A 27,419-nucleotide genomic window follows, 5' to 3' on the forward strand; every position below is an offset into this window, starting at 1 on the left:
TCCTGGGATTTTATCTCTATCCATCAAAGCAACCTAATCTTCCAGTTTTTTCATTGCACCTGGTGTTATGTGAGGACCAAAAGTGGTGATCTGAGTCTGAGTTGGTCTGAGGAATTATGAGGTGTTTAGATTTGCAAAGTGAGCAGGTGGTTGGACTCGGAGTTGTGTTCATGTGAATGACAGCTGGGGATTTTGTGATTGCCATTGCTCTGTAGCTGTTATAACACCTAAATAAAGTTGATTTGGGCTCCATCACAGAGTTTATAGTTCATAATGCTTGGAAACTGATGTGCAGTTAAAGGTTGACCTTCAGGAGGACTGGTCCATGGTAGGAAGCTTGCCACAAGTGAAGGGAGCATGCAGTTAGGACAGAGAAGGGACCCCTGTGATAGTCTTAGTTGGAAGTGATCATTCTGGATAAGAAGTATTATCCCCAAGGAAATTGGAGATATTTGTAGCAAAAAATGTACACTAGTGATGAACAGCTTTGTACCTGTGTATCTTATGGTGATTCAATTGAAAATAACTTAAAATTAAAAAAAAAAATTTTTAAAAGTCCAGCCTGGTTGAACAGTAAATGGAGATTAAAGTCACATGTACCCAGTAACAGCTATTCAGTAAGCTGATCTTCATAGCTCCTGGAGAATATTTGCATTTACTAGTTCATGTTCAGGAAGAGCTGCTCTCAGCCATGTTCTTATGGACAAGGTTTACTCGGGGAGTGTCTTCTACCATCTGTTGCCTGGGGCAACAGCACCCGTTCTGTGGTGACTCCTGTCAGCTCTCCCCATAAACGATCAGCATTACAGTGCAGAAGAGATGGTTCAAGCTTAGGTCTAGTCATGCAGCACAGGGTCTGGTCTGACCCATTGTTGGGGCCATCAGACTGTGGTGCCAGAGAGAAATATGGGCCTCATACTTACCAGGTATGGACTTCATTTCTTTTTAAATTTATTAAATATTTATTTATTTATTTATTAGTGAATCACCATGAGGGTACAGTAACAGATTTACACATTTTCATTCTTGTGTTTCCCTCATACAATGTTCGAGCACCCCTTCCTCTACCAATGTCCATTCTCTACCACCTGTGAACCCAGTATCCCTCCCACCTCCCAATCCCATCCCCTCCCCTCGGCTCCCCTCCCTGCCTCTGTGGCAGGGCATTCCCTTGGGTGTTGTGGATCGCAATTGAGGTATTGAGTGGCCATCATGTTCAATCTATAGTCTACTTTCAGCATGCATCTCCCCTCCCGAGTGGGTCCTCCAACGAGAGCTTACTTGATGTTCCCTTCTCTATCTGAACTGCCTTTTCCCCCAGCATGTGAGGCCAGCTTCCAAGTCATAGAGCCAACCTCCTGGTACTTATTTCTACTATTCTTCTGTGTTAGTCTCCTACTCCGTTATTTTATATTCCACAGATGAGTGCAATCTTTCTATGTCTGTCTCTCTCTTTCTGACTCATATCACTTAGCATGATACTTTCCATGTTGATCCACTTATATGCAAAATTAATGACTTCATCTTTTCTAACAGCTGCATAGTAATCCATTGTATAGATGTACCAAAGTTTCTTTAACCAGTCATCTGTTCTTGGGCATTTGGGTTTTTTCCAGATTCTGGTTATTGTAAACAGTGCTGAGATGAACATATAAGTGCAAATGTCATTTTGACTATACTCTTTTGCTTCTTCCGGACACATTCCCAGAAGTGGTATTTCTGGGTCGAATGGGAGCTAAATTTCTAATTTTTTGAGAAGCGTCCATATTGTTTTCCAGAAGGGCTGAACCAGTCAGCATTCCCACCAACAGTGTAGAAGGGTCCCTTTCTCCCCACATCCCCTCCAACAGCAGTTACTTTTGTTCTTTTGGATGTGTGCCATTCTCTGTGGTGTGAGGTGGTATCTCATGATGTTTTGATCTGCATCTCCCTGATGATTAGTGATGCAGAGCATTTTTTCATGTGCCTTTTGGCCATTCATATCTCTTCTTTGGAAAAGTTTCTGTTCATTTCTTCGCCCCATTTTCTGATGGGGTTGGATTTTTTCTTTTTGTAGAGTTCAACCAGTGCTTTATATACCCTTGATATCAACCCCTTATCAGAGGGGTATTGGGTGAATATACTTTCCCATTCTGTAGATTGTCTTTGTATTCTGGTCACTGTATCTTTTGCGATGCAGAAGCTTCTTAGTTTAATATAGTCCCATTTGTTTATCTCTGTTTCTACTTGATTGCTTAGTTCCATGTCATCTTTGAAGATACCTTTAGCTTCAATATCGTGGAGAGTTTTGCTGACCTTGTCTTCAATGTACCTTATGGATTGTGATCTGATGTTGAGGTCTTTAATCCATTTTGATCTGACTTTTGTGCATGGTGCCAGGTCGAGATCTAAGCCCATTCTTTTGCATGTGGTTGTCCAGTTGTGCCAGTACCATTTGTTAAAGAGGCTTTCCTTGCTTCACTTCACATTTCTTGCTCCCTTATCAAAGATTAGATGATCATATATTTGGGGTTGTGTGTAGGGATATTCCACTCTGCTCTATTGGTCTGCAGCTCTGCCTTTGTTCCAGTACCATGCTGTTTTAATTGTTACCGCTTTGTAGTAAAGTTTAAGGTTTGGGAGAGTGATGCCTCCCATCATCTTTTTCCCGAGAATTGTTTTAGCTATCCGTGGGCGTTTGTTGTTCTATATGAATTTTAGGATTGCTTGATCCATTTCTTTGAAGAATGCCATGGGTATCCTTATAGGGATCGCATTGAATCTGTATAATGCTTTGGGGAGTATTGCCATTTTGACAATGTTGATTCTCCCTATCCATGAGCAGGGCATATGTTTCCATTTCCTCATGTCCTCTTTTATTTCATGGAGTAGCGTTTTATAGTTTTCTTTGTAGAGGTCCTTTATTTCCTTGGTAAGCTGATTCCAAGGTACTTGATTTTCTGGGGCACGATTGTGAATGGGATTGCTTTTTTCATGTCCCTTTCCTCTGACTCATTGTTTGCATATAGGAAAGACATGGATTTTTGGGTATTGATTTTATAGCCTGCGACTTTACTGTATAAGTCTATTGTTTCTAAGAGTTTCTTAGTAGAGGTTTTAGGCTTCTATGGATATAGTATTATATCGTCTGCAAATAGTGAGAGTTTGATTTTTTCCTTTCTTATCTGGATACTCTTAATGTCTTTTTCTTGCCTAACAGCTATTGCAAGTACTTCCAGTACTATGTTGAATAGAAGTGGTGAGAGTGGGCATCCTTGTCTTGTCCCTGATCTTAGAGCAAAGGCCCTTATTTATTCTCCATTGAGGATAATGCTTGCCATGGGTTTGTGGTAGATGGCTTTGAGTATCTTGAGGAAAGTTCCTCCAAACCCCATTTTGGTGAGAGTTTTCATCATAAACAGATATTGGATCTTGTCAGATGCTTTCTCTGCATCTATTGATATGATCATATGGTTTTTATCTTTATTTTTGTTGATATGATGGATTATGTTGATTGATTTCCAACATAATTTCCGAATGTTAAACCATCCTTGCATCCTCGGGATGAATCCCACTTGGTCATGGTGTACGATCTTTTTGATGAGTTGTTGGATTCTATTTGGTAATATTTTGTTGAGGATCTTCGCATCAGTGTTCATCACAGATATTAGTCTGTAATTTTCTTTGTTAGTGTTGTCTTTGTTTGCTTTTGGTATTAGGGAGGTATGTGCCTCATAGAATCTGTTTGGGAGAGTTCCTGTTTTTTCAATTTCCTGGAAAAACTTGAGGAGAACTGGCAGCAGGTCGTTCGCCAGTGAATCCTTCTGGACCTGAGCTTTTGTTTTTGGGGAGACTTTTGATTACATTTTCAATTTCCTTGATATTATTGGGTCTATTCAAGTATTCCAGGTCTTCTTGGTTCAGTCTTGGGAGACTGTAGGAATCAAGGAATTCATCCATTTCTTTTAGGTTCTCTTGTTTCATGGCATGCAGACCTTCAAAGTAGTCCCTGATGATCTTTTGAATCTCATTGGTTTCTGTTGTGGTGTCCTTCTTTTCATTTCTGATTCGGTTTATTAAGGTTCTCGCTCTCTCTTTCTTTGTGAGTCTTGCTAGTTGTTTGTCAATCTTGTTTATTTTCTCAAAGAACCAGCTCTCAGTTTCATTGACCTTTTGGATTGTTTTCTGAATTTCCATGTCATTAATTTCTGCTCTAATTTTTATTGTTTCTTTCCTTCAGTCTGGTTTGTGTTCCTTTTTCTGGTCCTTTTCTAAGATCTTGGACTTCACTTCTTTAAGCTATTCTGTCACTGTCACTGTCATTCCGTTGCTCATCAATTTGCTCAAGTGGGCACCAGTAATGTCTGCATTGTGAGACTTGTTACTGTTTTGGGCATATCGAATATGCCACAGGTAGCTTGCCAGGCTCTGCTGTGGGGGTGGGATACTCTCGGTAGCTTGCCAGGCTCTCTGAGAGGGACAGAGGAATTGAACCCGGGTCAGCCGCGTGCAAGACAAATGCCCTACCCACTGTGCTACCGCTCCAGTCCCTTTAAGCTACTATTATAAATAATTTTTATAGTTTATTTTTTATTTCTTTATTTTAACTAATTAAATCATTAGTATACTTTTATTTATAACAGGACCTTATATTACTTGCTAGTCACTTTTATTCCTCAAAACATTTTTTTTACGTAAATAACATATAGCATTAGGAACTATCATGCCTAATAGTGCTGTTCCAATACCAATCAACTTATAATTTCCAGGTAGTCCTCCTATTAACATAGTACCAAATGTAGTAAGTATTCCTGAAATTATTTTAGTCCAATTACTTTCAGTGCTTGAAATTTTTTCTTTTACTTGATTTATAATTTCATTCATTGCTTCAAACTTATCTTTAAATCCTTCGGTACGTAGTTTTTCTTGGTGCTGTAAAAGAGAGAAATTTTCTTTTAAACAATCCAATTATCATTTAACAATTGTAATAAGTAAGATTGTGTCTTCTATTACTATTACTTTAGGTGTTTTCTGATAAATTTCTATAATATTTCCATGTTTGGTCCTTAAGTAATAGAAAAATCCAAACTTTATTGCAACTATGATCACTTAGTACCATCACACTGAGGGTGGGAAACAGTTGTGGGTGGATCAGACGTGACACTATCCAGCCCAGTATATGTTTCATCTTTGAGCATACATGTGGAAGGACGGAGGTTCGGTTCTAAGTATTTCTACATTTAACTCAAGAAACATAGTCATACATGAAACAAAAAATGGAAATTTAACTCGCAGTAATGCACTAGTTATCAAGCCTCAAGTTGGAACAAAGGAGGCATTTTTTTTCTAGCAGTATAAATTAATCAGGAGTATCTGGAAACAAGCAAATTTGATAGTTTTTGCACCCCATATTTTATTTTATATACAATGTGATAATTTCAAGACCAGGGCTTGTTGGAGTTCCTGCTGGTGCAGCTTCTGAGCTACCTGACCTGAGTGTGATGTCGCTCCAAGGTTCCTAGAGACAATGACTTCAGATATTAAGTCCAGACAATGGCAACCGACCGATGCCAGGGGGCCTAAATCTCCCCTGAGTATAGTAGCACTGTAGCACTATTGTCCAGTTGTTCTTCGATTTGCTTGTGTGGGCACTGGTAACATCCCCATTGTGAGACTTTGTGTTACTGTTTTTGGCATATCAAATACCCATGGGTAGCTTGCCGGGCTCCGCCCTGCGGGTGGGATACTCTCCGTAGCTTGCTGGGAGGGATGGAGGAATCAAACCCGGGTTGGCTGAGTGTAAAGCATACGCCCTACCCGCTGTGCTATCGCTCCAGCATATAGTATAGGTTGATGATTCACCTTTGACTGGGCTTGGAGACACTATTGCTCTTGGAAACCTTTAAGGAGAGTAAGCTTTGTTTCTGTTTAGAGACTCTGAGTTTGTGTCCCTTGAAATTATATGTTACCATGCAACCACTGATCTTCCCTTTTGCCTCCCCTTAATTTTGCCTCTGTATAATCATTGCTTGGCCTGAATAAACTTGTCAGTTGGTCACCAATCAATAATCTGCTCTTTTGGCTCCCAGGCAGTAGCTTGCATTTGTGTCTATGGTCTTAGACTGTGTTGGAATCAGCCAGTAGCTCAAAGGTGCCGGGCACCATGAGACAGTGACAAGTGATATCATTAAAAAAATATTTATACCATGTATTCTAAGGATTCAAGGACCCAGGCCCTATTCACTTGGGTCCACAATGGAACCCTTGTAATAAACAGTCATCTAGGAGCTTTGGTGATGGTTATAATGACTAAAGTGAAATGTTACAGAAAAAGTGGTTCATTATGATTTAGTAATGGATTTTAGTACTATCCAGATTTATTCTGTTTCAGCAAATCATGTGCCCTTGGACTTCTCAATGTGATACCGTATAGCTTCCTTCCTTCTCACTCCTTCCCTCCTTCCCTCCCTGCTTCTCACGCTCTCTCTCCTGTCCTTCCTTCCTTCCTTCCTCCCTCCCTCCCTCCCTCCCTCCCTCCCTCCCTTCCTTCCTTCCTTCCTTCCTTCCTTCCTCCCTCCCTCCCTCCCTCCCTCCCTCCCTCCCTCCCTCCCTTCCTTCCTTCCTTCCTTCCTTCCTTCCTTCCTTCCTTCCTTCCTTCCTTCCTTCCTTCCTTCCTTCCTTCCTTCCTTCCTACCTTCCTTCCTACCTTCCTTCCTCCCTCCATCGCTCCTCTTTTCCTTCTTTCTTTCTTTCTTTCTTTCTTTCTTTCTTTCTTTCTTTCTTTCTTTCTTTCTTTCTTTCTTTCTTTCTTTTCTTTCTTTCTTTCTTTCTTTTCTTTCTTTCTTTCTTTCTTTCTTCCTTCCCTTCCTTCCTTCCTTCCTTCCTTCCTTCCTTCCTTCCTTCCTTCCTTCCTTCCTTCCTTCCTTCCTTCCTTCCTTCCTTCCTTCTTTCTTTCTTTCTTTCTTTCTCTCTCTCTTTCTTTCTCTCTCTTTCTTTCTCTCCCTCCCTCCCTCCCTCCCTTCCTTCCTTCCTTCCTTCCTTCCTTCCTTCCTTCCTTCCTTCCTTCCTTCCTTCCTTCCTTCCTTCCTTCCTTCCTTTCTTTCTTTCTTTCTTTCTTTCTTTCTTTCTTTCTTTCTTTCTTTCTTTCTTTCTTTCTTTCTTTCCCACATCCTCAATGGTAAGGAGCTACTCAGGTCTATGAACTCAGGACTCACTCTTGGCAATACTTCGGACTGTATGGATGCCCAGTATTAAACCCAGGTTGGCTGCATACAAGGCGTGCACCCTACATGCTGTACAGTTGCTCCAGCCCCTGTTCTTTCTTTTTGAGGAACTAGAGTATATCCATCAGTTACTACCCAGGGCCAATCAAAAGTTACCTTCTGAACGTGTTCCAGAATTGTATACCACTCTCCCAACTTGATTTCCATTTCTTCCTCCAGTTTATTCTTCAGTTGGATTATGTTTTCATTCAGAGTTTTTATTTGAGTCTCTATTTCTTGCTCCTGCATTTTATTTCTATTTCTCTCCAGCTCCATTTTCCTCTCAGATGCTTGATTCTGGGCCTGTAAAGCTGTTTAACAATTATTTTACAGAGAGGAAAAAACACAGAACCAAAAAACCAATTATGTAAGTTGAACTCTTCCAAGCTCAAAGATTTAAACATGACTAAAAAGATTTTACAGACCATTTAAAAATGGCAAAAAGGTACCTCTGAATTCTTAATTTACCCACATCAGCAAAACGTGTATTAGAATATGAATGAAATTCACTCTTTTGCTGTATTAATAGCTAAATCTTCCATAGCTTTTCAGATTAAGCATAGTGTTGTACAGAAAGAGGAAACTTCTTGTTTAAGGATGGTTTTGCTCTCACGCTTGTCAAAGAGCTCTTCAGTGACTCACCCCCCCATTTGTGCGTTCACCTCTCCCTTGTACCTGCTATGCGTTTCTCTTCTTTGGTGAGAGATTTGTCCGCTTGAAGTATGGCTTGCTCTGTTGATTCTTGAGATTGCAAGAAGCTCTGGAGGACCTCCATTGACTAAAAAAGAAAATAAAACAAGAAGCAAAGACTAGTCAAACCTCCAAGAGCAAGTCTCTTGATGGGTGGCATTACTGTTCAGTTAAACCAAAAATTCTTCATTCTTACGTGGTTCCACAGTGGTTCCTTTTCTTCAGTTGCCACAATATAAAAACCTCTCTAAGGACTCACAAATTTTTTTTTATTGATTTATTTTATTCTTTAGTGAATCACCATGAGGGTACAGATACAGATTCACACATTTTCGAGCTTGTTTTTCCCTCATACAATGTTTGCAAACACATCCCTCCACCAGTGCCCATTCTCCACCACCAATAAACCCAGTATCCCTCCCACCCCCCAATACCATCTGCCCCCCACCCCACCCTGCCTCTGTGGCAGGGTATTCCCTTTTGTTCTCTCTCTCCAATTAGGTGTTGTGGTTTGCAATAGGGGTATTGAGTGGCCATTGTGTTCAGTCTCTAGTCTACTTTCAGCACAAATCTCCCTTCCTGAGAAAGATCTCCAACCACATTTTACTTGTGTTCCCTTCTCTATCTGAGCTGCCTTTTTCCCCAGCATGAGGACTCACAAAATTTTCTAAAGCATTATCTTTCTTGGTATACCAGTTTCTTCTCCTAAAATTGTTGCCATCTCTCAACTTTGTTTATAAACACCCTATTTATGTGTTTATAGAAATCTTCCTTCTTATAAACATAGCTGCATCATTGTTTGCTTTATTTTTGCATTCTTTTTCAATCCTTTCTTTTGCAGGGTATTGGTATCATTAATTGATACTTCAACTTGTAGTTCTTTTAGAAAGATTTTTAAACTCAACAGAAAGCTGAATTTTAAATGATTTTCAGGTATTGAGTATCCTTATTATTTCTACAACTTGATGGCTCTGTGATCTTGGAAACATTAATTTTTTTTTTTTTTTGGTTTTTGGGTCACACCCGGCGATGCACAGGGGTTACTCCTGGCTCTTCACTCAGGAATTACCCCTGGCATTACTCAGGGGACCATATGGGATGCTGGGATTAGAACCCGGGTCGGCCGCGTGCAAGGCAAACACCCTACCCGCTGTGCTATCGCTCCAGCCCGGAAACATTAATTTTTTTTACATTACACTTCTTAGTTGTAAAGGAATAAAAGAAATAATATTATTTAAAAAAATAATTGGTTACCAATACACAACACATAACACTTTTTAGTTAGGAAAAGACTACTTAATAAATGTCAGGTATTGTCAATATTGCTTCTGCCAGCACCATAATAATCATGATAACCATGATAATGTTTGCTTTAATAATAAACATTATCCTTTTGTATCTAATTGAATACTTTTGGTCCTCTTCAGGTAAAAATCTTAAACTTCTTCAATTTTTAAACAATTCTAAGCACTGTAATTACAAAAAAGTTAATGATAAAATTTCATGAATACTATGTAAATAACAATCCAGCTTTATTACTTCATGACTAATCTTGGAAGCGATTAATCAAGCCACTAAAAGTCATGGGTTTATTAATATTTGAACAGAGAACTCGGGTTCTCTCAGGAGGGGGTTGGGGTGACTCCATGCCCTGCATCAGCCTCGTAGTTGCATCTACACCCCACAGCTGATGCCATGCAAACAGCCCAACTTCAATGCTTCACAACTAATCTCTATAGAGATGCCATTCAATGAAACTCCAAGGTACACCAGTTTTGGGGCTGACAACTATGGGATCTTCTTGGAATATGGGTGGACAACCTCCCTTGCCAATTTCTGGAAGTCTCAGCAGGGACCTCCACATCCCATAATCTCCACCATATAAACAATGCTCAGCTTTACAGCTTCATTACTAATCTTGGAAGAGATGCTAAGCCAATGCAACTCAAAGGCACCCTGGTCTTCAGGCTTAAAACTATGTCCCCACACCCACCCTGAGCGGAAATACTGAGATCACCCCAGTCCTATAGATTTTGGAGTTCATGGAGTGCATGGTTTTATATACAGCCATGCAACACCTCCAAATTCCATGATACAGCAACCTAGTAGGAACACAGCAAATCAGACTTGAAAGTAGCATAGAAGTCAGCTAAATGCAATAAACAAAAAACAGTAACAGAAAGCTCACCTAGTAACAAAAAGCTCAGTAAACCTTCAGAAAATGATTTTAATAACCCCACTATTATAACAATTTTCACAAAGTTTCTTTTCTGAAGCAGTTTTTAAAAATTCCATATGCCATTTTGTTGTAACAAGCAATATAAAATAATTTGTTTTGTGCCTGTTAAAGGGGCAAGCTTTAGGGGTGAGTGGGAAACTGGGGCAATGGTGGAGGGAAGATCACACTGATGGTGAGATTAGTGTGAGGACACTAAATGCTCAAAACAACTGTATCATAAACAACTCTGCAAACCAGTGTTTAGATAATGTTTAAATAACATTTTAATGGGCTGGAGCAATAGCACAGCGGTAGTGTGTTTGCCTTGCACATTGCTGACCCAGGTTCGATTCCTCCGCCCCTCTTTGAGGACCTGGCAAGCCACCCAGAGTATCTCGCCGGCACGGCAGAGCCTAGCAAGCTACCCGTAGCATATTTGATATGCCAAAGTCAGTAACAAGTCTCAAGATGGAGGCGTTACTGGTGTCTGCTTGAGCAATTCAATGAGCAACTGTCATCCGTTGCTTATTGATTTGCTCGAGCAGGCACCGGTAATGTCTGCATTGTGAGACTTGTTGTTACAGTTTTTGGCATACCAAATATGCCATGGGTAGCTTGCCGGGCTCTGCTGTGTGGGTGGGATACTCTTGGTAGCTTGTCAGGCTCTCTGAGAGGGACAGAGAAATCAAAAATCGAAACTGGGTTGGCCGTGTGCAGGACAAATGCCCTATCGCTCCGGTCCAAATAACATTTTAATAAAAACATTTTTTACAACAATGTTTCAATAACATTTTAACCATTTAAACAATATTTAAAAATAAATAAAATAATAAAAAATACAGTGTTCTAACATCACACTCTCCACCAAAATGTCCCTCTGTCAACCAAATGCCTCTACCATGGTATGTTCATGTTTGTAGTCCAGTTCTAAAGCTCTGTTATCTGGGGCTGGAGCGGTAGCACAGAGGGTAAGGCATTTGCCTTGCAAGCGGCTGACTCGGGTTCGATTCCCAGCATCCCATATGGTCCCCTGAGTACCACCAGGGGTGATTCCTGAATGCAGAGCCAGGAGTAACCCCTGTGCATTGCCAGGTGTGACTCAAAAAGCAAAATAAATAAATAAATAAGGCTCTGTTATCTTTGAATAACCATTTGTTATTTGACTCCCTATTTTTTCTTTATACCCTACATATGATGAGGTGATTCTGGATAATTATAATTTATTAATTATAATTTTGTTCTTAAACTATGTATCTTCAAACAAAATGTGATTGAACTATTTTCTCATTCAAAGTTCTAGTCTCATCTAGTGTCCTAATAATAAATCTTAGACTTGGAATAAAATTTCCAGTGTAGTCAAGAGTAAATGACTCTGTATTTTAAAAATGTAAAACAACATAAATAAATTATTATGTTCTTTCTCTTTGTTATGATCTTATGTTCTTGATTATCAAAATAAATAACAAAGACCTGCTGACTCCTCTCTACTCTCTTTCCCACTTCCATTTTTTACATACCTTAACTCCTTTCTTGGGTACCAATGCATAGTCCTGTTCAACCTTGTTCTTTTCTGCTAAGTAGAGTTTGTGTCCTCCAGGTACAGAGAAAACTCCTTTTGAAATACTTTCCTCCAGAGTTTTTGAAATCTTTCTAAGTTCATCCTGGCAGTATTTGAGAGATGCCTCCTCATTTTGTCGCAAGAAGTCATCTTTTTTCCCCTCTATAAAAGCCTGCCAGGAAGATGCGGAGAAATAGAATGGAAATAATCTGTTAGAAGGGAAAGTCCCATTCTAATTTTCTTGGAAAAATCAAACTGATTACTAACAGAGAAGTGTAACGGACTGTTAATAGAATTCTTGCTTTAGTATGTTATGACAAAAGTGTGTCTGAAGTTTGAAAATTTCTTTATTGTTAATTTGTTGTTTTTATTACTATAGGTAACACGTTGAGAATTGTATTAGCATTTGTGATCTTGATGTACAGTTATCACACCTCACCACCATCAAAACTCCTCAAACCCTCCACCAATGATCTATATAATTTCTAGTCCAGATCATCACTTACCTACACCCTCAGTTTGGTCATTTATTTTTTATAATTTAAGACTAAAAAATAATTCATTGAATCACTGTAAATCATTAAAATTCAGTGTATTACAAAGTTACCCAGTTGTCCAGTTACATTTTTAAAATGATGCTTATATTTTTGGGTATATTTAGTAATCCCAGGCTAAGGGTTCATAAATTTTTCTTTTTGGGTCACACCCGGCGATGCTTAGGACTGACTCCTGGCTCTGCACTCAGGAATCACTCCTGGCGGTGCTTGGGGAACCATATGGGATGCGGGGAATCGAACCCGGGTCGGCCTCATGCAAGGCAAACGCCCTACCTGCTGTACTATCGCTCCAGCCCCTCATAAACTTTTAATAGTATTTATTTCCATGTTTTATTTATCTACATATCAAAGATCAGTGAGGTCATCTGGCATTTGTCCTCACCCTCTAAGTGACTTATTTTACTAATATCACACCTTCCAGTTCTATCCAAGTTGTAGTAAACGATATGATTTCATATTTTCTTATAGCTTCATATTGTGTATCTGGGCTGGAGCAATAGCACAGCGGTTGGGCTTTCGCCTTTCATGCAGTCAACCCAAGTTTGATTCCTCCGCCCCTCTCAGAGAGCCCGGCAAGCTACCGAGAGTATCAAGCCCTCGAGACAGAGCCTGGCAAGCTACCTGTGCATATTGGATATACCAAAAACAGTAACAAAAAAGTCTCTCAATGAGAGACGTTACTGCTGCCCGCTTGAACAAATCGATGAACAACGGGATGACAGTGACAGTGACAGTGATTTTGTATCGAGACACTACAATTCCTTTGTTAGGCATTTGGGTTGTTTCCATATCCTGGCTATTGTACTATGTGATTCACTATGTATATATATATTTTGAATTAATAATCTTGTGAGGTAGATGTCAAAAAGAAGAATCACTGGTCAGATGGAAGCTTTTTTTACTTTATTTGGGAAATATCCATACTGTTTCCCATAGATATTATAGAAAAGAACATTTCAACTAAGAGTTAATGAGGATGTATTTTTTTCACCACATCCTTGCCAACACCAGTAATTGCCAGCTTTTAAAAATATATGCCATTTTCACTGGTGTGAAGTTGATATTTCATTGTCATTTCACTTGAATTTTCCTCATACTAAGTGGTTATGAGTACTTTTTCATATACCTACTAACTTTCAGTTTGTAATATTTGGAAAAAATGACTATTCATCTTCTTTCTCCATTTTTGATGGTGCTATTTGAGTTTTAAAAGATTATTAAGCTTTTGAGTTTTTTACTCTACTTTAGGAATTAGTCTTTATTTGATGTACTGAATGGAAGTATTTTCTTCCATTTAATGTAGGATCTTTATTTTAGGCAGAGTTTCTCAATGCCACTAACTTAGAGAACCTAGGAGAAATGGATAAATCTTTATGAAGGATTCATCCATGTCAAGATTGAATTAGAAAAAGTAGAAAACCGGAAAAGGCCAATCACAAGGAAGGAAACTAAAGTAATAATTGAAAATCTCCTCAAGAGAGGCCAGAGTGATAGTACAGAGGTTAGGACATTTGCCTTGAACACAACTGATCTAGGTTCTATTCCCAGCTCCCCATATGCTCCCCTAAACATGCCACGGTGATCTCTGAGTGTACAGCCAGAAGTACACCTTGAGCAATGCCAGGGTAGCCCTCAAATCAACCAATCAACCAACAAACAAACAAACAAAAAACTCTTCCCAGGAGCAATGGTCCAGGCCCAGATGGTTCACTCTAGTGTTCTTCTACCAACCTTTCAAAGAAGACTTAATAACTATCTTCCAATTATTCCAAAATATCAAAGAAACAGAAATTCTTCTAATAACTTTTATGAAGACACAATTATTCTAACACCAATAATAGAGAGAGGTATTAGAATAAATACCTCTCTTTATTCTAACAAATAAAGAAAATTATTGATCAATTTTTAAGGTGAGCATTAATTCAAAGGTCATCCAATAAAATATTAGTGAACAAGTTACAACAGAATAGCAAATGATCATATAACATGATTAAATTTAGTGGGATTTGCTCCAGATGAAATGATGTTTCTATGTATGTGTGGAACTTGGTGTTATGTACCATATTGATAAAAATAGAGATAAAATTCATATGATACAGAGAAAGCTTTGACATGGTTCAACATTCATTCATGATCAAAAACCTCAACAAATTAGTGAAAGAAGAAACATATTTCAAGATGGTAAACTACAGCCATACCTCTCTGAACATGCTCAATCTTGTCAAAATGGTAAGAGTCATTTACCATAAAACATAGTCAACGTCATACTCAAGAGCCAAAAACTGAAGGGGTTTCATCTGAGATCAGGCATAAGGCAAGAATGTTCATTTTATCTATTGTCTTATATAGTTTTGGAAATCTTTGCCATAAGCAATTAGGTAACAAGAATAAATTAAAGGTATCCAAACTGAAAAAGAAATTAAACTGTGACTATGTGCAGATGCCATGAAGATACACACATGAGACCCTATAGACACTATTAAAAAACTCTTAGAAACAATATGTGCATGCAGCAACTTAGTAGTTTTAAAAATCATGCTACAAAAATATAGGTTGTATTTTGATATGCTAATAATGAACTAGATGAGAAGTAAAATTTAAAAATGCAATTTAATACAATAAATTTAAATAATACCATTTAGTGTCCTAAAACAGGAAATAACTTGGAATCAACTTAATAAAGGATATGAAAGTCTTTTTCATTTAAAATTTTAAGTCACTATTGAGAGAAATCAAAACAGCATGGCACTGTAATAATAATAAAATGAAAAGCCAATGGATTTGAATTAAAAGCCCAGAATAAGGCCTCAGATGTATGGACAGCTTAACAGTGACAAAGAAGAAACTGGTATGAAACTGAGCAAGAAAAGTGTCTTCAAAAAATGGGATTCGAAAAGTGAAGTCACATGCAAAATAATAAAGCTACATCCATATGTCACAGCATACACAAAGTTAATTCAAAGTGTATGGAAGATCTCAAGATTATATCAGAATTCATAAACTTGATTGAGGAAAATGGAGAGAACTCTCTAGGATATAAACCTCAGGTATTTTTCTTCCTTGTAATAATTTGATTCTATTGGCAAAGATAGCAAGAACAACAATAATAAAGGGACCACATCAAATTTAAAAGTTTTTATGTGATAAAAGAAGTTCTTTCCTTTTGACAGGAACCTTTAAACTCTACTCTCTCAGAGAGAGAGAGTTATGTCAACTATAGTGAGTTTTGTGTTGAATTATGGAATGTAATCAAGGTAAAGAAAAAATGAAGTGAAATTCATTAGTTATACAGTAGGGGGTAGGGGGTGGGGGCGGGGGGTATACTGGGGTTTCTGGTGGTGGAATATGGGCACTGGTGAAGGGATGGGTGTTTGAATATTGTATAACTGACATATAAACCTGAGAACTTTGTAACTTTCCACATGGTGATTTAATAAAAATTTAAAAAAAAATAAACTCTACTCTCTCATAAACTTTCCATTTGAAATATACCTAATAGTATATTTGTACTATAATTAACATATTTGTACATAATAGTATAGCTGTACATAATTATACAGCTACTTTAGTATTAATAGTAGGATTAGTAGTATTTAATCCATGAACAATTATAAATGCAAAGTTAAATGTAGCTGTTAACAGACTTCCCTTTGCAAATTTGGTTTTCTATTAATAAAAATACACATAGCAAACTAACTTCTCAATGTTCAGTGGTCTCTGAAAAGGACTTCATCCTTCATCATGAATTCATTATTGAAAGTTAGACTGTGAAAATAATTAGAAACTAATATTTTTATAAGTTTATAAAATATATGTTAATACCTATATATTGTGCTTTTTTATTACAGATTTTTTGGGTTTTCTTTTGTATGAACTAATAACTATATGTAACCTGATGAATGTTCAGAGGGAGACTTAAAGTTAAATATTCAGTGAATGTGGTTATGGTATGTAGAATTATAATATGCTTCAAAAGTTCTTTCCTCAGGTATGCACAATCAGTATAATCACTGGGTACAGTGATTATTAATTTTGTGTTAGGTATATTTTATGGCAAATATGGATTTTAGAAATGAGAATATCTAGGTACACTAATAATATGAGCCTTTTAAATAAATGTAATTTTCTAATTGGTTATAGCAAATGTGTAAAGGAAGATTACAAAAAAAAGAATTTAGGGGGTGGGGAGAAGGAAAAAAAGGATTTAGTGCACTATTTTGGCATGAGAGTAGAATCTGTGTATGAATAATAGGTTTGTTGTTTTCAGCTCATGCAACACTGTACCTATACATTTGGTACCTAATATCGCCAGAAGAACTGTGAGGTAACAAATGTGTGTTTTATTAAGTTGCTACACACATGGTAATTTGTTTTGATGTAATAGAATTCAGTGACCCCACTCTTCAAAATAAAAAATGATTGTTGCTTATGGAGTCCTATCAAAAGAATTAAAACAATTGGAAAGCCAGTAACTTAAAACCATCATGGGGAAGTCTAGGCATCATTCTAGAAAGACAGAAATCAGGAAAGTTAAAGGTTGATATATATTACCGAAAGCTGTATCTGGAACTTCCTATCGTCATCCTTAAAGGAGTGCTTCAAAAAGATTGCAATGGCCTCCCTCTCACAGGCTGCATGCACTTCTAACAGGTCCTGAAGTGATTCTGTGGGGAACTGCACTTGCTGGGCCATCTGCTCACTGTAGTGGTCAACTGCCTTCTGCACAGCCATTGGATTCTCCTGCTGGGCCAGGGATGCCACTGCATTTTCCAAACAAGGAACGTTCCCACTGTTGATAGCATTCACATAGGATTCAACCAGAACAGCCAGTCCTGAATGACATGAGAGCTCAGTTATTGGTTTAAAATCATTATATATCAGCTTTTTTAAAACCAAAACATATTTATTGAAAAGAACTTTATTTTCTCCTCTTTTTTTTTTTCATCAGCTACTTACATCCTTGTTTTTGGCCTGCCGTTGAGATGTGATCCCGGGGGCCACACGTGTGTGCTGCCTCTCCGCAGCTGCAAGAGCGTGACTCCAGAAGCCAGATAAATTACTTTTGGCATGGGCAGCTCCTTGCAGAATGTCTCCAGACTGATAACTAAGCCGTGGCCCCATGCCCGCCCAGGAGGGGAAAGGTATTTCTCTCTCTCTCGCCTCTTCCTTGCGGGGGGTGAAGGGCGTGGTGACCGCCATATTATGACAACCACAGATAGGGTTTACAAGCTTGCAATGATCCAATATCTGGAAGAAATCTCCCTGGACTTAGTTGCTAAAGTACAGAAATCTAAGACCTCATATCTCTTCACAACAGGTCTGATTCTAGTGGGGTACTCCTAACAATAATGGTGAGATTTGTGTTGAAATATTGAATGTAACCAAAGTAAATAGAAAGTAAAGTGAAATTTATCAGTTACAAGGCGGGGGAAGGGTGCAGGGGGGTAGGATAAAAGGTGTACTGTGTTTTTTTTTTTTTGTGGTGGGATATGGGCACTGGTGAAGGGATGGTTGTTTCAGCATTGTATAACTGAGACTTAAGCCTGAAAGCATTGTAATTTTCCACATGGTGATTCAATAAAATAAAATTCTTATTAAAAAATATACATCCTTGTTTTCATCCTTTCTCCTCCTCCTTAGTCTTCTGTGAAACAGTTTTCTTATAAAACACAATATGGTCCAAATTGAAACTGAGTATCTTCATATGTAGACTTTTATAGGGCCACACCAAAATAAAGAGGTGTTTGTCTGATATTTTATGCTCAGGTAGAAATTTTAGAAATTTTTATTTAAAACAATTACTGGAATTAGTCTGAGGTGGCCCACAGTCCCTCCCATCAAGTAAGTTTTGCTGTGTAGCCTCTCAGAAATTCCAAGTGTGTCTTCTTTAATTGAGAGATTGAGTATTCTCTGGAATTGCAACCTCTCTCCCACTTTCAAAGCTTAAAGTGAGCTTCTGCTGTACAATTTAGAATCTTAGCATCAGGGCTGTATCTCAGCCCTTGCAATGTGAGGCCATGGGTTCAATTCCCAGCACCAGGAAAAAAAAATGTAATGAAAATTTTTAAATAAAAAATCTAGGAATTTGTGTGACATTTTCATAGAGCTAAGAACACACTTAGATACACTTAAGACCCCGAAGACCAATGTATTAGATGTGTTAGATGTACCAATGAATTCAAAACTCTTGAGCTTTTTAAATTTAGCTTTCATTCTTGTAACTTGTAGCTATCCAACTAAGAGATCATTTTATTCCTGTGGAATGAGTGAAATAGGATGATTTTTAAAAGTAAGATATAGTTGTCATATAATACAATACTACCAGAGCTAGCTGATGCAAAATCATTGGGAAAATTAAATGGTGTGTCTTCTGTGTGCAGAGCCGAGCAGCCCTCTGCTCTACTCACCCCAGTAAATTCTGTTGCCTCCTACTCATGGAGAAAATGAAGTCTCTGGTGAGCTGTACCTGAAATTTCTGCTTTCCCACTTAATTATAAACTTACCTATACCTATATCCGTCCTTGCCTTTGCCATGGGAAGAGCTGCCTCACCTCCAACAAGAATAGCTTATTACTGTAGTTGTGCAACTTTTTTTTTATACAGAGGGTAGGGCGTTTACCTTGCATGTGGCCGACCTGGGTTTGATTCCTCAGTCCCTCTTAGAGAACCCAGCAAGCTACTGAGAGTATCCCACGCGCACGGTAAAGCCTGGCAAGCTACCCGTGGCATATTCGATATGGAAAAAAAATAGTAACAAGAAGTCTCACAAAGGAGACGTTACTGGTGCCTGTTCGAGCAAATCGATGAACAATGGGATGACATTGATACTGTGATATGGTCCACTTACTCTCTCTTTACTGGTTCCCAAATTTATCACCAACATGTTAAAAAACTTACTGTAACACTTATACTATTGAAGTAAATAAACTGAATTTTTTCTACATTTAAGCGATACATTAACTATCAACATTTGTTGATACTCATTCAATGGAAAAGATGAAGTCTGTTACAGCAAAATCACCCAAATTTCCTAACTGTGATACAAACATAGGAAGTCAAAGATGAACCCATCTCAACATGTGATACTGTGTCTGCTAAGGTTGTTTAGCCATGTAACCAACCTGTGTATGAAATTTTATGCCATAACTTTTTCCTCAAATTTTATGAAGTTTCAGGTATTCAATATCATTATGATTATTTTCTTATTGTATAAATTCATAAAATATCATATGCATTCTCACTGGGAAAACTTATATGACACTTCACCACAAAGATTTCTATGCTCTACTGCAATTTATGCTTAGGTCATTAGTGTGTTAGTTTAGGATGTATAAACCAGCCAGTTGAGAACCCTTAATGAATAAGTACATATTATTCTTGAAGAGACTTCAAGACTGTGAGTTATCCCAGATAGACTGGTCTATGAGTTGAGAACTCTGGAGCCTTCTTGTAATGGGGGCTGATTGATTGCCCACTCTGCCCAAAATCCCGGCAGCATATACCCACACATCCATATATGTGGTTGTGTTACGCCTACAAATTTCACAATTGGGAGAGCTAGTAGAAGCACAGCAAATTTGATGGGAAAATTGCATAGAAGCCCACTAAGCTCAATGACCGAAAAGAATAACACAGAAGGTTCAACTTATTGTGGAGAAAATCCTCAGACAATAATTTTAATAACACCCATTGTGAAATATAACAATTTTCACGAATTTTCTTTATGGATCTATTTTTGATAATTCTGTTTGCCATTTTGTTGTAATAAACAATATAAAATAAATTTTCTTGTGCCTGCTAAGGGGGCATTATTGTGCGGTGGTGAAGAAACTGAGACTGTTGGTGGAGGGATTGGTTTTGAAACATTGAATGCCTGAAAAAACTGTATCATGAACACTGTAAATCACAGTGTTTAAAGTTTAAAACATTTTACAAAAAAAAGAAGTACATGTTTCTGTGTATGGTATTAACATCTATCTTGCATAGCAGAAAGGGAAGTAAACAAAATTCAGAGAGCAATAATAGCTTTACCATACACAGTAAATCACAGAGATTGTTATAATGAAAGAGACTCACCATTCCCTTTGACAATGATTCCACCTTTTAGGGTCTTGGGTTTTGCAGTTTTGAAGATATAAGAACAGAAATTTTTGGATTGCTCCTGGAAAATCATTTCCAGTTGGTTTTCTGATGCTTTCTCAAGATTGAGCAATAGATCATCATCTTTTGTGGGTTGTTTAAAAACAAAGCATTTCCGTTTGGGGAAGAATGTCCTGATACACTCTTTAGTATCATTGGAGCTTTTAGTTCCTGAATCCTCACCTGTAGAAATGAAAAACAAAAAAATAATCACTGAAAGAAAAACCTTCTATCAAGGGACTAAAGATTTCACTTATAAGGAATCTTTATATCACTGTGGATCTGTTACTTGTAAATATACACTTATTTAATCATATAATTCTACATTATGCTAACCTACTCAAAATATTGGAACTTGTTCAACCTTTTGTACAGAACTAGCAGTGAAGGAAGTACTATTTGGGGTATGAAACAGAAATATTTATCAAAATTATAGGTTCCTAGGATTATTTTGTTAGCTCTTGTATCATGTGTACCATACTAGATGCTTGTTGAATGATTGGTTCAAAATTATATTGGTTCAAAATTTAAAAATATATTCTTCTCTGGGGACTGGAGTGATAGTATAGTGAGCAGAGTGCTTGCCTTGTATTTTCATTATCTCTCTACAAAGAATCTCACATTCTCGGAATCATTATTCTCTTTTGGAGCAGGACCAGTAGTACAGTGGGTACATTGCATGGAACTGACCTGGGTTTGATCTCCAGTACCACATATGTCCCTCAGAGTCTTGCCAGGAGTGATCCCTGAGCACAGCATCAGGAGTATGCTTTGAGCACTACTAGTGTGGCCCACTATCCAAACCCTCAAAACACAAAATACCCATGACCATTTACTGATATATGTATGTATCTTTATATGAAGAATGTAATTAATCAAGCCAGTGAATTACATACAATAATTTCAAAATGTAGATGATTTGGAACCATTTTGATTCTGTATTTAATTTTTCCAAGTTGATGAACATTTTTCTCTCAAATGGAAGAACATTTCAACTTAATTAGTAACGCAAACATATAAGTGTCAGGAAATTGTAGCTTTGGTTTTATTCCTCATTTTTAATGCCATGACAGTTAAAAAAAGATATTAGATTCTAAATTTCTTCAGTGAACTTAAACTCTGGCTTAATAATGATACCTGAGAAAATACCCACTTGTTGTGCATCAATCACCATTATATCCGCCTCACTCCAATCCCAAATAAAGTGTGTATCAACTGCTGAATGACAGGTTCAGTTGATGCCACCTTCTACTGAAATTTACATCACCCAATACATGCTGTAATACCTTGAACCAATTTCAAAGCATTCTCCAGGTAGTCATCTTCAGTGATACTTTGTCCATCTAACTCCAACTTCAACTTGAAATCCCGTAAAGTCCAAATAAAGTCTGGAAAGAAAGTTACAAACTCTGCTGAATCCTTTATTTCTTCAGTACTTGGACAAGACTTTGTTCTGATTAGGTTTGCTAATTCGACTACGTAGCTGGAATGTTAGTTAAGGAATGAGAAAGCCCTACAACAGTTTCCAGATCTCACCCAAAACCCAGGCTTGAAAATACTCCACTGCCCTGCTTTTTCTTCTCTTTAATGATGGCAGGTTATGGAAAAGAAGAAATGGGGTAAGTTGCCATTCCCAATGATTCAGTTAAATACGGTGGTTTAATTTTTGAAAGGATACTGTAGCTGTTCCATGACTTGGTAGTTGATGGTCCCTATGCTGTTGTAGATGAATACACTGCTCAGAAGCACGGCCAGTGCAAAGATCCAAGAGTCATTTCTGGAGTCACCCTAGAATATACATTAGAGAAGAGCACATTGGAACCTATACTTTTTTGAATCAGTAGTTGTCCATTTACTGTGTTATTCATTTTATGGTTGAGCAGTAGAAAACTAACAAATTTGAAAATTATTCCAAACTCAAGCTTAAATTTTGGTGTGTGCAGTGATTCACTCAGTACTTTAGTTTCTTATTTTGTGAACCTAAGTGTAGGTGAGTGCAAACACATGTCAATTTCTGTTTAATGTTTGAGTTAAAATAGAAGTATAATGTAACAGGTGAGATAAAACTACTCTGTAAATTTTTCTGAATTCTGAGCTATGTGGGATTTACAAATGTCACTCAATCAAATTCATTTTACATCTATAAAATACCAGATTCTGTAGTGTTCAGTTCAAGCCTTTTAGAAGATTTTTTTCATAGGCATATATAAATGTCAGCAATAATTACAAAATGATAAACTCTGCTAGGAGTGGAAGCATATATTTTTATTGTGAAATACAAAGAAGTATTGGCAGAATTCCAACAGAGAATTGGGTAAATTTGACTAAAAATCAACAGTATCTTATAGGAGATGAATGGATTACAGCAAAAATAGCTGTATAAGCCAAAGATCTGATAGAAAGTAGAAATGCAGGATCAAGAGATCAATGCATGTGAGAAACCCTGCACAATAGTAAGAATTATCAGAAACTATGGCCAGATGAAGACAATAGAGACAATTATTTTTGTGACGATAGATAATTGTGATTATGTTTGTGAATAGGTGATAAGGGTACTAACAAGACTGGGGGCAAGTTCTGGGTGATTCTGTCATGATATGTTACTCAACACTCTACAAGTTGTAAGGGCAGCAAGTAATTTTGTTGCTATTAAAGTTTTCAACTTGGCAGTTTTTGGTTCCTTGACAGATGCAATTATATTAAAAAAGAAGAGGTTGAACTACTAAGGAATCAGCAGTGTTTTGTTTGTATTTTGTTTGTATTAAGATTAAATACTGCATATTATAAATCTGAAGTTAAAATTCCAGAATTTCCAAACTCAGAATTTCAGAATTTTTTAAACTTTTTACTGAAACCAAAACCAAAGACCTACTCTTGTTATTTTCTATTTACTCATTAACACAGATGAGGGAAAGTATTGTTTGGAACTAATACTAAAATAAATACTAAAATAATACAATTTTTAGCGCTTTGGTCAATCTAGCTCTTGCTTTTATAGAAATCAGTAAAAATAAAAAACCTAGAGACATAGATTTCAAATCTCAGTGAATGTTCCTGGTGTCAATGAATAATTTCTTAAGACTCTTTAAATAAAGTACTTTACTGAAGTCAATTTTCATCTTTCTCATCTCCAGTCTCGTATAGTTCATTTACTTTAAACTTTTATGGCTCGTATATTCCATATATTACACGTTCCTATTATTTTTCTCCCTAAATTGAATGACAGGGTCAGGCTCCCAGTTTTATATACATGACACTGTGTACCATTACATTGCATATTTGTTATTTCTCCAGTTTGTCTGTGAGTCTTCATTTCATCATTGTATACCTAAAATAACTAATAGAAAACCAAGAATATAGATACTCATTGTTGATTTGTTATCTTGAATCATCAACCACAGTGTTAAAGTAAGATCTATCCCTAATAGCCAAAATATTTATTGTAAGATCCAGTAAAATTTCACAAAACAATTTTGCCTTATTATTCATAACCGCTTTTGCAATTTATGGGAATAAGTCATAAAAGTTGAATTGGGGGGCCAGTAATGATATAAGTAGAATATCAAGAGAAAAGATCATTCTTTGCCTTACCTTTTCCACATCACCTAAGCCCTCAGTGTCCAGAAGTATCAGGGTGTGATTTATCTTGGAGCGATGAGGTACACACCACATCCAGATGCCCTTAGTTTCAGCCTTCACTGTGTAACCCAGCTGGAAACCTAGGAAAAAGAAGAGGAAGCAGACATTCCAGACTGCCATCCTTGATTGAATTTATAGTAATTCTAGTGCTTATCTGGGACCAAGGTTGCTTCTTTTTCAGCAAGGTCTATAGTACAAGGCTGGAGAGATAATATACCAGGTTTGAATCTGGCATTTTACTGTCTGAAAAACAGCCCTGGATCACATTTCCCAAAGAATGTGATACTGCTAAATCTTCCCAGGTAGACTGGTCTGGGCTGAGATATCTCGGGTCTTCTTAAGATGGGGCAAGCAGATTCCCCTTTCTGCCTGAAGGCACAGCAGGCTACAGCCGTATCTGACACCCTCCAACACAGAAATGACCCAGATCCACCACTGAACCTCATCAAACAGCCAAGTCACCAAATTGCTCCAGAACTATAGATGCTAGACTACACTTTATACTTGCGAACCTGGGTATGATCCCTGGGACCCTTATATGATCCCCTGAGAAAATCCTGGGTACCACAGGTGTGGCCCCCAAACTGAAGAAAAATAAATATAAATGAAAACTGTAGTACATTTTTACACAGAATAAGCACTTGCTCAAGAAAACATTTTAATTTTCTTTATTTTATGTAGAAATATTTTAAGTTTTGGCCTAAAATGATAATTTAATTAAAAGACTTTGTAAATTAAGATTTAGCATCAGATATATCAGTCAGAGAAAAAGCATACAAAGAGAGAAAGGTGTAACTGTTCTGGAATATTCACAAAAAGGCACTGGGATTGTAATTTATGAGAAATTGGGAAAATTGAAATGTGATATGGATGCTCTAAAGGAATCAAATTCTGATCATCCTCATACATTATTAAAGGGATTTTTATCTTAATGGATCTGTCATTTCTATGATGATAATAATTCTACTGTTTAACACTCCTGAGGAACAGCTATAAACTGTACATGTGTACCAGGATGTATTGATGAGAAAATAATGTATAGAATATAAAAAATGGAATTTATACAATATAAAACATAGAAATAATACCAGTGTTAATCAATGTCAACTGAGCAAATAGTGTTATCTTCTGACAATTGACACTTAGAAACAGTTGAAAATAAATTACAGGTACACATGACAAAGTAGCTGGATTTTATAAAATGCTTTTTGAAAACAGGGTAGACAGCTCCCAAAGAATACCAGGGTCTTGGGGCCGGAGCGATAGCACAGGGGTAGGGCGTTTGCCTTGCACGCGGCCGACCTGGGTTCGATCCCCGGCATCCCATATGGTCCCCCAAGCACTGCCAGGAGTAATTCCTGAGTGCAAAGCCAGGAGTAACCCCTGAGCATTGCTGGGTGTGACCCAAAAAGCAAAAAAAAAAAAAAAAAAAAAAGAATACCAGGGTCTAATTCTCTTTTTAAGAAATTTAAGTACAAATTTTAGAAATATGTACAGATGATAAAATTTTTTCATGGAGAAAGTATGAAAGATGCACCATTGTAATGAAAGTTTGGTAAACTCAGAAACACTTTGTGAGGGTGTGGTTTGGACTTTTGTGTTCATCTTTATTTTTTGGAGACTTATCATATATGAGAAATTAATAAAGGGTATATAGTTTAACAAAGTTTTACTAAGACCTAAAGCAAAAACAATTCCACCATAATCTCATAGAGATATGAAACACTCTGCTGTCCTTCCCTTAAATTTTAAAGCAGGATATATTTAAAACTATTTACATACTACTTGAAAACAGCCTATTGTTTTTAGAGAAAGAGTGATCTAGAAGAGGGGCTGATAGGATAGTACAGTGGGTAGGGTGTCTGCGTTGCATGTAGCCAATTTAAGTTTGATCCTAGGTATCCCATACAGTCTCCAAAGTATCACTAGGAATGGTTCCTGAGCGCAGAGCCAGGAGTAAACCTTGAGCACAGTTGGATGTAGCTTCAAAACAAAACAAAAACCAAAAACCAACAAAAAAGTGATGTAGAAGAAAGAAAGTGATTATTATCATTATTATTTTTTTGCTTTTGGGGTCACAACCGGAGATGCTCAGGGGTTATTACTGGCTCATGCACTCAGGAATTTCTCCTGGCGGTGCTCGGGGGGCCATTGGGGGATGCTGGAATCAAACCCGGTTGGCTGTGTGCAAGGCACATGATCTTCCTGCTGTGCTATCAATCCAGCCCCAATAAGTGATTATTTTCTGTAACTGAGCTCCTGGAACTTGAGTGGATGGGATCAAGTCTAAGGGATGGATATTTTACTTGCTTATTTTTTATTTTATTTTATTTTTGCTTTTTGGGTCACACCCAGCAATGCACAGGGGTTATTCCTGGCTCTGCACTCAGGAATTACTGCTTGCAGTGCTCAGGGGACCATATGGAATGCTGGGAATCGAACCCCGGTTGGTCTTTTGCAAGGTAAATCCCCTACATGCTGTGCTATTGATCCAGCCCCCTGGATGGATATTTCAACTGGGTCTGGAGATCTTTCATGTTCAGACAGACGAGTAGGAATTTGTGGGCAAATAAGGATAAAGTTATAAATTTTGCATTGAGTATTAGAGTCTTAATCAGAGTGCTTAGGTTCTTTCTCAACATGATGAGAAAGGAAGAGACGTGTTCAACCTTTGTTGTTAGTGTTTCCATGAAAATGGCTTTCACCCCAGAACATCACTCACCACAGTTTTGTCCAGCCAGGCGGTTCATTAGGTAGGATTTACCTGTCCTACACAGCCCTGTAATGGCCACCACCACCACTGGCTGAGATATAGTCTCAAGAATATTCAGTGCTTTGGGATTTACTCTCAGATCATTTCTGTAGTTTTCCACCAGACAGATGGGATCCATCTTGATAGTTTCAGTTGCCATAGTAAGCTGTGAAACAAGGAAGAATTTATTTATTTATTTATTTTTTTTAATTTAAATTTTATTGAATCACCATGTGGAGGGTTACATAGTTCTCAGGATTATGTCAGTTATACAATACAAGGAAGAATTTAACAAGATCTAAGTCACGTCTTAATGGACACACAAATCATGCTTCTCTGTTTTTCGTTCTGTAATATTCTCGATTTATATGTTTCTAAAAGTTATTTAATCTAATGTGTCAGGCCTGATGCACATTTTTCTTTTTTACCTTAAATAATCCCTAAACCAAACTTGCTTTCATGATAGAGTAAAAACAAAAATATAAACCAGGCAATGTTGATGATGAGAACAGGCTGTACACCTCTATATCCAAAGCAGGAACTTGGCCGAAGGTCTAGGTGCACATTGGAGAAGCAGAGTGTCCCTGGCACGAGCTGTCTCCAGGCAGTGGTCTCTGGGCCAGGG

General features: G+C 37.5%; 1 protein-coding gene across 1 annotated transcript; it reads right to left on the minus strand.

The window, feature by feature from the left end:
- Positions 1 to 4,638: 4,638 nt before the first annotated feature.
- Positions 4,639 to 26,954, minus strand: LOC101547391 (guanylate-binding protein 4). Its single transcript, XM_004603619.2, has 10 exons — positions 26,765 to 26,954; positions 23,995 to 24,122; positions 22,082 to 22,191; positions 21,690 to 21,886; positions 20,341 to 20,586; positions 16,816 to 17,096; positions 11,667 to 11,879; positions 7,917 to 8,019; positions 7,359 to 7,552; positions 4,639 to 4,911 (listed from the first exon to the last, which is right to left on the minus strand). Exons 1-10 carry the CDS (start codon positions 26,952 to 26,954, stop codon positions 4,639 to 4,641), a joined length of 1,935 nt encoding a protein of 644 aa, XP_004603676.2.
- Positions 26,955 to 27,419: the final 465 nt, after the last annotated feature.

This window comes from Sorex araneus, chromosome 5, assembly GCF_027595985.1.
Source record: "Sorex araneus isolate mSorAra2 chromosome 5, mSorAra2.pri, whole genome shotgun sequence".
Classification (NCBI taxonomy): domain Eukaryota; kingdom Metazoa; phylum Chordata; class Mammalia; order Eulipotyphla; family Soricidae; genus Sorex; species Sorex araneus.